Raw genomic sequence first — 12,735 nt, forward strand, 5'->3', positions numbered from 1 at the left:
TTATCAAACTGAGAACAGTGTTTCGAATTCAACACCTTTTCAAATTTTTTGTTTTTCATTTTTGATTTTTCAATTTTTTACCCAAAAGACCTGATTTTCCTGCCTAATATCGTATTCTAGGAAACCCAAAAAAAATGAAACTTCTCTGAATATTGAAATTGAAGCCAGCATCAATTTCTCCCAATTTTGGAAATGTGTGAAATCAGTTAGCAGAAACTATTGAATAATAGATGACAAGCGGCACAACAGTGCTGGCAAAAGTTGAATCTAATAACACTTGGGAGTTGGACCAGTTTCAATCAGATAAAATTCTCTGCTTTACAATGGAGCTTCAAATTTGTCAGTCGGGATGTCCAAGAAAACTAAATAATACCCACTTTTGAGAACAAAAGTAATGAAACGTATCAAGGAGGAGAAAATACTTCTAACAATCATCTTATCATCATTACATTAATCGATTTTCTCGAGTTCAAAGAATATGTAACAGAATGCAATAAAATGGTGATAAGTAAAAAAACGAAGCTTATATGAAGACTATTTTGAAGGAAGTCAGTAGTAAAAAAAACCCTCAATCAAGACTTATTGGACCACCAAAACCATATCATTGATATTTGATGTAAGAAATAAGATATGTACACTCGGGTCACTGAAGCATAAAAATTGTCTTGAATTCATTCAAGGTCGCACGCGATTTTTATAATGCAAACTTATTTATGATGCGTACAGTTTTGTTTGTTAACGAAAGATGACACTTGATTTCCTGGAAACCCATACAAGGACCAAGCAAAAAATTTAAGATAATTATACTTAAAATAATATTTAAACCTATACTATAAAAATATGTATATAAATATTTATATATATTTAAGTGTTTGTGCGCGTGTCTGTATGTGTGTGTACGTGTGGGTGTATGTGTGTATATGTGTGTTAATATTAAATATACATATATTTATATATATATATATATATATATATATATATATATATATGTAAATATGTATATATATGACTTTTGTTCAACAAACAAAAGCTATACACAGCATAAATGAACATGTATGATAACAAAAAAACTGCAAATGACCTTGAATTAAAACAATGAACCGAGCGTCTATATCTTATATCATATATCAAATATCCATGATACCGTCTCGGTGGCCTCATAATTTTTCATGGAGAGAGTTTCCGAGTTTCTTTAACTTCTGTATTCTATCGAGATACTCTATTATAAAAATTTTGATTTTTTGCGAATCTATTTTTATGTATTCCTTTGTGGATTCAAACCTTGAGCACCATTCTATAAATTGAAAATTTTCGCAAAATAAAATTTGTCTCAGTGTTTTTTAAACTCGATTTCTGTTTTAAAATATAATAGGATTACTGGCGTCTTTATTGTCCAAAATAACATGCCAGTAGCAAAGAAAGGGAATTTATTGTTTATGAAATGTCAAATTTTTATTTGTTTAGCAAATCTGTATTATGCTAAAAGCATGCGCCCGCATTTTCTCCTACTTGTTAAGAAAAAAAATGTATAAAGATAGAGTTAGGGCAAGTGGTAGCAAACAATTTTGTAGAGCATCTTTGTTTACAACTAAAATTTATCTAACGACTGAGCCAATTTGACCAATTTTGAGACAAACATTGAGCTTTATGCATGCTGCCATCAAAAACAATTGTGAAATAAATTCTCAAGTTTTATAAAAATACGCAAGTTTTTATAATTGATCTAACTATATTGTTCCTTTAGGCAATTCGCCTTTGGAAAAAATCATCACATAAAGCTGTCTTTTTAAGGTTTCTAGCACATTTTCCAGGATACATTAACAAATAAATGTTGTTTTCGAACAAAAGTTTGATGCAAAGACCACAGCAAATACAAATTCGATGCAATTAATCAATTGCTCGTGCTTCTCACTGGTTGAAGAAAAGGTATTTTTGCGAAATGTGAAGAATATTTATGAAACTAAGAACACTGTTTCGATTTCAACACCTTTTCAAATTTTTTGTTTTTCATTTTTGAGTTCCCAAATTTTTACCGAGAAGACCTGATATTCATGCCTAATTTCGTATTCTAGGAAACCCAAAAAAATAAAACTTCTCTGAATATTGAAATTGAAGCCAGCATCAATTTCTCATAATTTTGGCAATGTGTGAAATCTGTTACTAGAAACTATTGAATAATACATGACAAGCGGCACAACAGTGCTGGCAAAATTTGAATCTAATAACACTTGGGAGTTGGACCAGTTTCAATCAGATAAAAACTCTCTGCTTTACAATGGAGCTTCAAGTTTGTCAGTCGGGTTGTCCAAGAAAACTAAATAATACCCATTTTTGAGAACAAAAGAAATGAAACGTATCAAGTAGGAGAAAATCGAGCGCATACTTCTAACATAACATAGATTTTCTAGACAAAAAATTTTGACATATTTTAAATATTCAATTCCATTTCTTTGCTGCAGACAAATTTTTTGTACAATTGCGAAGACAATCATCTTATCATCATTACATTAATCGAGTTTCTCGTTCAAAGTTAAAGTATATAACAGAATTCAATAAAATGGTGATACAAAAAAAGACAAAGCTTATAAGAATAAACTATCTTGAAAGAAGTCCGCAGCTAAAAAACTCCCTCAGTCAAAACTTATGAGACCACCAAACCATATCATTGATATTTGATGTAAGATATAAGATATGTACACTCGGGTCAATGAAGCATAAAAAATGTCGCATGCGATTTTTATACTGCACACTTGTTTATGATGCGTACAGTTTTGTTTGTGAACGAAAGATGACACTTGATTTCCTGGAAACCCATACAAGGATCAAGCAAAAAATTTAAGATAATTATATTTAAAATATTATTTAAGCCTATATCATAAATATAAGTATATAAATTATATATATATATATATATATATATATATATATATATTTAAGTGTGTGTGCGCGTGTGTGTATGTGTGTGTGTGAGTGTGTGTGTGTTCATATTATATATACATATGTTATATATATATATATATATATATATATATATATATATATGTATATATATATACATATATATATATATATATATATATATATATATATATCATGTATGACTTTTGTTTAATAAACAAAAGCTATACACAGCATAATTGAACATGTATGATAACAAAAAGTTTCAAATTACCATGAATTAAATCAATGACCCGAGCGTCTCTATCTTATATCATATATCAGATATCCCTTTTGGTGGCCTCATAATTTTTCATGGAGAGTTTTTGATTTTTTTAACTTCTGAATTATTTCGAGATACTCTATTATATATATTTTGATTTTTTTGCAACATTTTTTTGTATTTTTTTGTGGATTCAAACTTTGAGCACCATTCTATGAATTGGAAAGTTTCGCAAAATAAATGTTCTCTTAGAGTGTTTTAAACTCGATTTCTGTTTTAAAAATTAATAAGATTACTGTCGTCTTGGTTGTCCAAAAAACATGTATGTAGCAAAGAAATGGAATTTATAGTTTATGAAATGTCAAATTTGTATTTGCTTAGAGAATCTGTATTATATGTATTAAGTATGCGCCCGCATTTTCTCCTACTTGATACGTCTATTTTTTTGTTAGTTGTGGTGCCGTTCTAATTACACTAAGTTATAAAATTGTGAGAAACTAATGCTGGCTGCAATTTCAATGTTCAGAGAATTTTTTCTTTCGGATTTCCTAGAATACTATATCAGGCAGAATACCAAGTCTTCTGAGTAAAAAATTGGAAACCCAAAAATGAAAGCCCTTCCGTTGTTTGAAACACTGGGCTCAGTTTCATCAATTTTGTTCACCTTCAAGCAATCTTACATTGTTTTTGATCACATGAGATGCACGACCAAATAAATTTTTTGCATTTAATCCAACATTTGAATTGTTAGTGATTCTTTCATCAACTTTTTGTTCGAAAAACAGCAATAATTTTTGAATGTTTCGTGGACAATGTTTTTAAAACGTTTGAAGTATTGTTCTATGTTGATGGTCTAATTCAAATGTGTATAGCCTACAGGAAAAAATTAATTTTTTAAAAAATCTTCAATTCTTTTTTTAAAAAAATTGTAAATCTTCAGAATTTGTTTGACAATTGTTTTCAAAATCATGATAGCAGTATGCTTAAGACTCAAAGGTTGTATCAAAAGTGCTCTAATAAAAATCTCTGATTGAATTTTGATCTGGTAAAAAAACTACAATTCACAATACGGGGTTTAACATTAGAATCAAGAAAAATGCAATAAGACGATAATGCAAAAAACCAATTTTTATATGAAAGTCTTTTAAAAGAAGTCTCTTTAACGAAAATCTCTCCATAAAAACTGATGAGATGCCACTGATTTCATTCAAGTTCATATACGACTTTTTGTTACCATACAATTTTATATATGATGTGTATAGTTTTTTGTTTGCTAAACAAATGTCATACTTGATTTCCTGGGAACCCATAGAAGCATCAAACAGAATATATTTCAAATTTTAATTAAATTTATATATATATATATATATATATATATATATATGAATTTGTATACATATATATATATATATATATATATATATATATATATATATTTGTGTGTGTGTATTCAAAATTTTAAATATATTTTGTATGATCCTCTTTTGGGTTTCCCCGAATTGCCTATATATAATTAGAAAACGGATGCGGTTTTTTATTCACCTATAACTAGTTACTTGGCCATTACTTAGAAAATTTAGTATGCGAACTCACAAGCTTTTTCACGACCCATATTTTGAGATCAGAGTTGCAATTTTGAATGGTTACAAACTTTACGAAGCTGATTAGGTTCAAATTTGCTGCTTCAATGGATATATGTGCACTCATTTTTCAAAAAGAGTGGTTATTTGGGCTAGCAGCAAAACGGGCATTGTGCCGTCGCTAATTTCCACGTCGTAAGTTTTTAATTTCCACACAAAAAGTAATAACACTTTCCAAATAAATAAGATATTGTATATTAGACTGAAATGAAAGAAATCCCAATTGATATTAAATTCAAAAATTTTCTTCTCGATACTAATTTTCACTCTCGATACTAAATGTGGAATACGAAGATAGATAAAAGCATTTTTGCGAGCGCCCATACAATTGTTCACAAAAAATAATTACGTTTTCAACTGGGTGTCAAGCAATTACCAAAAAAAAATTCGGGAAAAAAAATTTAAGGCTAATTTAAAATTCAAATTTTTGGAAAAGGAATACGTTTATCCGTGAACACTGGTAACAAAATTTGAGCCTTTTTCGCAATATAATTAAATATAATTAACTTATTTCCACGTTTTGCGCAACTATATTCCATCAGATAGTATATGAATCGTACAAACTGGGGACAGATTTTTGTCGGTCGATTCCACAAGACGCAAAATTTATTCCACAAAGATCAAAATTTGCCTTTTTCGGATATTGGCCGTAATGTTGAAAATGTTTCCTGAAGTTCCGATTATGGACTCTATCTTCGGGTGGAAATTGGCGCCTTTTGACTCTACAAGCTAACAGTAATATAGCAATGGTATTTATTGATACCATTTTTATACCATTTTTCCATTGATACCATTCCTATTTATATCGTTACTATTTTGGCTTAACAAGTCTATCAGGCCAAAATCAAGTTGGGTTCAATGCTTATAACATTACTACAAACTTAATTCAACTCAAACAAATCGTTTGTAAGCGAATTCAATTAAAACTATATTTCCAATTAACTAACTTATATTGCTTAAGCGTATCAATCTGTGGAAGCTGCAGAATATGTGCATAAAATACAATAAAAGCCGTATAAAAGTCGTTCAAATTTCAGTTTACGTTTCTGAAATGTTCCAAGTTTTTTATTGTTGTTTCAACTCCAACTTGAGCACTCTGATGTGAATATAGTATCCAGTAGAGGTCAAAACTCCCAGCATAGAGGGTACAGACATTACCAGGGCAAACAACATTGCCCAAAAACCCAAACCCAGAGAATTGCACATCTTGTTAAAATCACTCAGCGAAATATGCATTGTTGAACCGAGCAGAAATGCCCCGCAAAGCCAATTTGAACAAAATTTGATCACGAAACTGTTCGGGTTATTTCGAAGTTTCGGGACAAATAGCGACACAAAATATTCGATTGTGATCAGAAATTTTAGAAACGCGGCGCATGAAAGCAGCCCTCTAACGGGCCAGGCGACAATTTTATTCGAAAAACTGTCATGCTCAGCCAACGGTACCGACCACAAAGTCAAAGAATCGAAATTGTCGGTACAGTGACAAGTTACATTGTACTGAAATTTAGCAGGGTCAAAATCCTTGCTTTGGGTGTTGTCAATGCAAAAGGCGACTATATTTTCATCCGAGCAATTTCCATAATTGTCGACGTAGAAATTGTGTCTGGGTGTCAGGTCTTGTGTCGAGTCGAGATAGTAGACGTCTTCGTTAAATAATGAACAATCGTGAAACCATGGTGTCATGAATAAGCATGTCAAACTAGCCGCGAAAACTATGGTTTCGAAAACCATAGTTATGGTTAGACATTTCACGAACTTTTTCTGATAGCTGCCGATTTCCAGACTTCCAGGCGCAATTTTGCCACCAGAATTATCAATAAATCCCGACGATTTTGAACTTTTCTGTTTTCTAGACTTTGTTTTTGACGGTAGTTTAGGTACAATTGCTTGTTCTTGTTGTTTTTGTTCAGGATTTGGCTCTGGGTCGGAAAATTCTGCTTCTTTCGGTTCACTTGATATTGGCAACGATGTGGGAACTTTCCTTTCCTCAGTGGAAGTTTCCATTTTAGACTAAGTTACGTAATATTCGATAACGTTTCAAGTCTTTCAATTGAAGCTTTTGATTGGTCAATTGTAAGTTTTAGTAGCAAAGCGTGAACAAGTTTGAAAATTCGAAGAGGTATGAACAAAATAAATAAGCAAGTATAGTCGTTTACGTAATTAGTAGTTTTTTTGCACGCAACTGAAAATCAATTTGAATTTGAAAAACAGAATTGCAGTGCGTAAGAAAATTTTAAAAAATTACGTAAGCTGTCTTTGTGTGGAAAAGAGCACGCTAATTATAGCTCAAAAATAAATCGGTTTTGTAAACAACAACAACATCAAAGCAAATTACTTTTTAAGAAACTAAGAACAAGTAGATCTAAGTTTGTTGAGTTCACAAGGAGCGAAGAAATTACAAATAATGCAAATGTAATTTTACGCGTTTAGAAAGATGGAAAATATGGAAATTGGATGCTTTGAATGGGGAAAAGCGTGACGTAAAATAACCCCTCTTTTCTTTTACCTTTTGACCTAATACGTAGCTATAACTTGATAAACATATACAAAAGAAACATTCTCAGCTGAGGGAAAAATGTGATACAGAAAAAAGCAATAAAATACCGACTGTTGGTTTTAACAATCAATTCCCTTGATAAATGCTATACTGGTAAGTTATAATAACTAGCGGTAAGTCTGTTTATATGGGTTACCGGTTTTATAACTATTTATAATGGAAATTAAGTATCAAGTTACTAATAGCAGGGCGCGAAAAGGTAGTGTAGTTTTTGTCAGACTCTATACGCGAGCCTTCAAAATGTTAAGAGCACATTTTGTATGTTTGTAGGTGTTGACGCTAAGTGCTTACAAATGGGGAACTTGCTGGGAACAATTTTGGGAAATTTAAGGAAAATTTAGGCGCAGAGTGTTTTGTAACTTAAAGTTCTACACTCTTAGCAAAGACGGAAAAGTGCTTGAATGTGTTAGCACAAAATCAACCCAAATTTTGTTCAGCGTCTATAGCAACACAAATTTCGGGACAGGAACAAACTACTACAACTATATTCAAAGGCACACGCAAACAGAAGCAGTATAAATTTGCAAAAGTGCCCTCGGCCTTATAAGAGTAAATTTTGACGGTAACCGGGGAAAACTTTTACAGACCTTTCCCTATTCCTCTTAATCATATAGGGAACAAATCACTCGCCCGTATGCTGATTTGGGAAGCATATTTTGGGAAAGCGTGGAATCAATTCCGGCCCAGAGAAACCCAGAAAAGAGTACAAAAAGGGAAGAAATGACGTATATGGTTGCATTTATGGTGTGTTATTTGTGGCCATTCTTTTGTAATATAAGAATATTCAGTTTTGTTTTCGTAAGGAAGTAAACGCGTGTTGTTCTACACTAATATTGTAACATGTGGTTGTGACACTTTTTATGCAAAGAATAAATTTCAAAATGACCGATTTTTTTATGCTAGTTTATACTAATACTATTAATAATAATAATGATATAGCGTTGGTCTAACCAAGCATAGCTGTGATTTTTCGACCTATTTTTGCTAAAAACAATGAAAAGTTGCAATTTTTTTCACATTTCAGAATAAATTTTGAATAAATAAACTTTGAATAAATTGAAAAGAATTATGTTCTGGTTCTTTCCTATAAGAGAACTCAATGAAACTAAAGCCTCTTTTATGATATAATCATGACACATTAACTGGAGGCGTGTAGAAAAAGGTTGTTGATCATAATAGAAGCAGCTGGCTGAAACGTCTACAAAAAACAAATCTTTTGTTTTAATGACACTGATTAATCCACCCACCTCAATTTTTACATGAACAGACAAAAAATCTCGTCTTAAAAATAGGGAACAAATAATCCTCCTATAAGTCACAAATAAAACATGCTTACAACTGTCAAACCATAAAACCACGTTGCTTTGTATGGATTCGAAATTGACAATACGCCGAGTATTGGCCAGTCATGGGGGCTAAAATTATAATAAAAATAACACTGGTTACGAAAAGTTTAACGGGTTCGTTTAGTTGCTGTCAAATGAAAAAAAAATATTGAGCTATTGTCGGCCCACGCTCTTCCGTATAACGTCCGCTCTAATAATGGAACACGTTGCGTTTTATTACGTAATCGCAATTCCTAAAAAGAGATGGTTTAACGTTTAACATTTTAATGAACTCAGTTCTGATTGGATAAGCTGCAAAAAATAAACATTTGCATTCGCAATAAAACATTTATGTAGTTTTGTGTCTGTAAAAGTATTTTTAAACTATAATAGCTTTTCGTTTCTATTGTGTTTCCTTAGCACCTATATAACTTTCTATCAGGAAACTGTAACCTTACAAGGAAGGCTGCAACTGATCATAAATTGTAAGCATTCAAACTTGAAACAGTAAGTAAACAAAAACTAATAGTTCCGACCACTTGTGGTCAATTTTGGCTCATTGATATATTCATCTTAGAGAGTTGAGACTGTTATCATTAGAAAGCCCGTCCGCCGTAGAATATGGAATCAAAAAAGTTTTTCTGATATTCGTTTTTACAGGCAGTTATCGAGGTTTGGAGTTTTGTGAATAGTATACGGAATCCCAAGTTCTCCAATTTTAAACAAGTTTTTGTCAATTTTGCTACAATTTGTTAAAATAGTGATTAACAATGTTATTGGTTTCGATTTTAAGGTTAGGGGAGTCTTGTCGATTGTTTTTATACGAGTCTTTTGTTGAATTTTTGTACTAAAGTTTTCGAATTTCAGACTATTTAAATCAAGTACGCATTTTATCACACTTCATTTAGATATGCCCGACATAGAGACAAAAACTCAACAAAACAAAAAACCTAAACTGGTCAATATTTGTGGTTCTTTTTCTGTCTATTTCACAGAGAAACTTTACAAAAAAGACCCAATCCAAAGCAAAAAGCCACATGGCCAAAAAAATGTAAATCTTTTCAGTCGACCTAACTCTTTTGGTTTTTAATGTCTTATAGATTTAATGGCTTCAGCAATCATGTTTCAAAAATTGTTTTTAAAAATATGATTGACATCCGCATGTGTTGCTTTTTGTCGTCTAATGATTGGGTCTCACTCATAATGAGCATAGTTGCTATACTGAACAGTTGCAAGTATATCTGTTTTCTTAAGTTGAAAGCTAATGATTTGTTTATATTTTTGAAAAAATATTGTTTTAAATATCGGTGGATTTTTGAGCTTTATCAATTTTTTCTTTTTCCTATCAATTTTGTAGCTTGGTCTCTGCAACTTTAGGTCTTATCCGCTTTCTAGAGATCAATGATCCATTCTTTATATTGGTTTTGTACTCAACTAATGGTTTTTGGTTTTCCTACTACGCATTTTCATGTTAATAATGTGATTTTTGGATGTTTGCCTGTCTCTGAGTTTTTTTTGTATTCTTGCCCCATTATGACACTAATGGGGATGCCCAAATGGCGGTAAAAATGAGCAATTGAAGATATTTAACGTTTTCCTTGTATAATTTGCGGTTACAGAGGTTGCGACCCTGCTTTCTTGAAAAATTTAATTTTTTTCGTTTTTGCTGTTCCTTTTGTAGGCATCTGACATATTAGGATAATGGCAGTCTCAAGTGCTTCCAATGAGGTAACAAGTAACCTTCTTAATGAGTCGATTTGATATGTTTTGACTTTAATCAATTTGAAATTGGTTGTTTCCAAAACTAGAAACGTATTTTTGATTTTTGCCCCTTTTTTCTTTTTTGTCGACCTGTTAACAAGTCTAATTATTGACAGATTTAATATCTTATCCAATGAAGTATAGTTTTATTTGCTTAATTCAACTTTAATATGTTTCCAATTTTTTGTCATTTAGTGTTTTTCCAATATGGACATCGAGTTTTGGTCGTAATTAATGTTCGCCATTATTAGATTTTATTGTTTGTCTTGTCCAGAACTCTAATAATTGGTACATCTCCTTTGCCCTCTATTTTAGCATTATTTGCCCACTAAGTTGTTTGTTTGAAGGATATGTGAATTTGCTGAAAGTTTTCTATCTCTTCCTCATCAATTAACTCCACGCAATTGAATTTACAATTAAATCAACACGTTGATATCGGAACATTATGTGCAAACAAATATTACCGAGTCTACTTGCTTATTTTAGTCTTACAAATTAGAGTTTCAAAATTTGTCAGTAAATCGGTTCGACCAAAGATAGCAACCTATCCTATCGAAAGCCCTAAAACCGAAAGCCCTAAAACTATAGCTTTTCGCTGAAAGAAAATGGACCAAAAGGGAATGACATAACTTCTTATTTCCAACTCCTTGCCTTCGCAAACCTTGCTCTGTCTTCTGAGACAAAAATGAAGCTGAAAAAGCAAAATTTTGAAACAAAAAAATTATTTGACAATTGTAGACAGTCGACAATTTTAATATTTCCCAGACCACAGAAGCCATAAAAACTCTGAGTTTAAGGCGGCATTCTTCTCGTTGGACCAAACAAAAAATAACCTTTCAGAACCTGACTGCTAATATTCAGCAAGAAAATTCAAAAAATGGGAGCTTTTTCAGTTACTTCTGCATTTGTCTGTGATTGCAAACTTTAGAAATGACCAAAAACAACTTCAAACAAAAATGACAAACGGTATCTCTCAACCACTATGCTTTGATATAATTCTCAACGCAATGCTCCAAATTAGTTACCTTTTTCTCATTTATAACCAATTTTTATTTCATGAATTATTTCATCTAAAAATATTGTATCTCAGCTGATGATTTCGTAACTCATAAATAACCGAAAATAATGTCACACAGCAATCCAGTTATAAAATTATATGTTAAGGAAAATGTTAAGGTATAACTCCCAAAACTCCCTAAGGTAATTAATTATGAGATGAATTTCAGGTAAGGTCATATAAGCCAAAGTTACCCTAACGTTTCGGATAAGTTAAGGTGAGTTTTTATAGTGTCCTTAAGCGAAAGTAATCTCTTACCTCTCTGGGAATTGTGCTGACCTCTGGACAGGCATATCCGGACCCGATCCAACATCCATCTCACCCCCTTCCGAACCCTGTGGTCCCCCTAAGAGCATGTTGAGCCACTCCCATTCTTTTACACCCTGCTTGCCAAGAGATACCCCCTCGGACAGTCCAGTGCACGCGACCACCAGGCAGGCAATCAGAGCCAAGTTCACGACTGATGTGAGTTGAAATTTTTTCACACATGGGTGCCGGTGGGTTGTGGAATTATTCTGCCTGTTCGAAGGGTGGCGAGGGCTGATTGCGGTATTAAACTTGTATAGATGGCGGCTCATGCTAAAAACAAATCTCAAGGTGAAAAATAAAATCGAAAAAAATCGAATGAGAATTTCATCACTGTCGGTTTTTAACGCTTTTAAGAAAGCTTTGGTATCTTTGATTTCGGCTAACACGACGACAGGGGAGCTTTCTAAAGCTAACATTGAACCCTACAAGCAATGCGTGACAAAAATGAGGGAAATATTGCTAGCACAATTATTTACTGGACGCAAAGCTGGCGCATCCGAAAAAATACATCATTCGAAAATAGTAAAATGGGAAATCGATTGGGAATGGGGAAGGTCATATAGATTTTCAAGTTTTTTTGGAGCGATAAAAATCGGCAGAGTGCAATCATTGCTGTGAACTCAGATGTTTTCTACAAAACATTTTTTCACTATTTAAATTAAATCGGAGCCAGAAAATTCTAACGCGATAGTGTCAGAATGAGAAACGTATCTGCTATCTGAAAAGTGATCTTAGCTGATATCAAAAATCGGGCTGTTAACTTTTTTTTAATTAAAACCTAAATTTTGATTGAATTTTATATAATTTTTGCCCTTTAACAAATTAAACTTCGAAACATTGACTTGATTTTTTAAACTTTCATATAGATTTCCTATAACTTATTCCATATATTTCCAGGAAAACAAGTGTTCTGAGTAATAATA

General features: G+C 32.1%; 1 protein-coding gene across 5 annotated transcripts in view; it reads right to left on the minus strand.

Moving 5' to 3' along the window:
- LOC142349284 (uncharacterized) overlaps positions 1 to 12,735 on the minus strand; it is a 39,914-nt gene that overhangs the window by 1,247 nt on the left and 25,932 nt on the right. For all 5 annotated transcript variants that reach the window (XM_075400746.1, XM_075400751.1, XM_075400749.1 and 2 more), the window contains exon 2: positions 11,762 to 12,082. In XM_075400746.1, coding sequence (XP_075256861.1) covers positions 11,762 to 12,082 — 321 coding nt within the window. The remainder of the gene's footprint in view (positions 1 to 11,761; positions 12,083 to 12,735) is intronic.

The sequence above is a fragment of the Convolutriloba macropyga genome, chromosome 11, assembly GCF_964194025.1.
Source record: "Convolutriloba macropyga chromosome 11, txConMacr16.3, whole genome shotgun sequence".
NCBI lineage: Eukaryota > Metazoa > Xenacoelomorpha > Acoela > Convolutidae > Convolutriloba > Convolutriloba macropyga.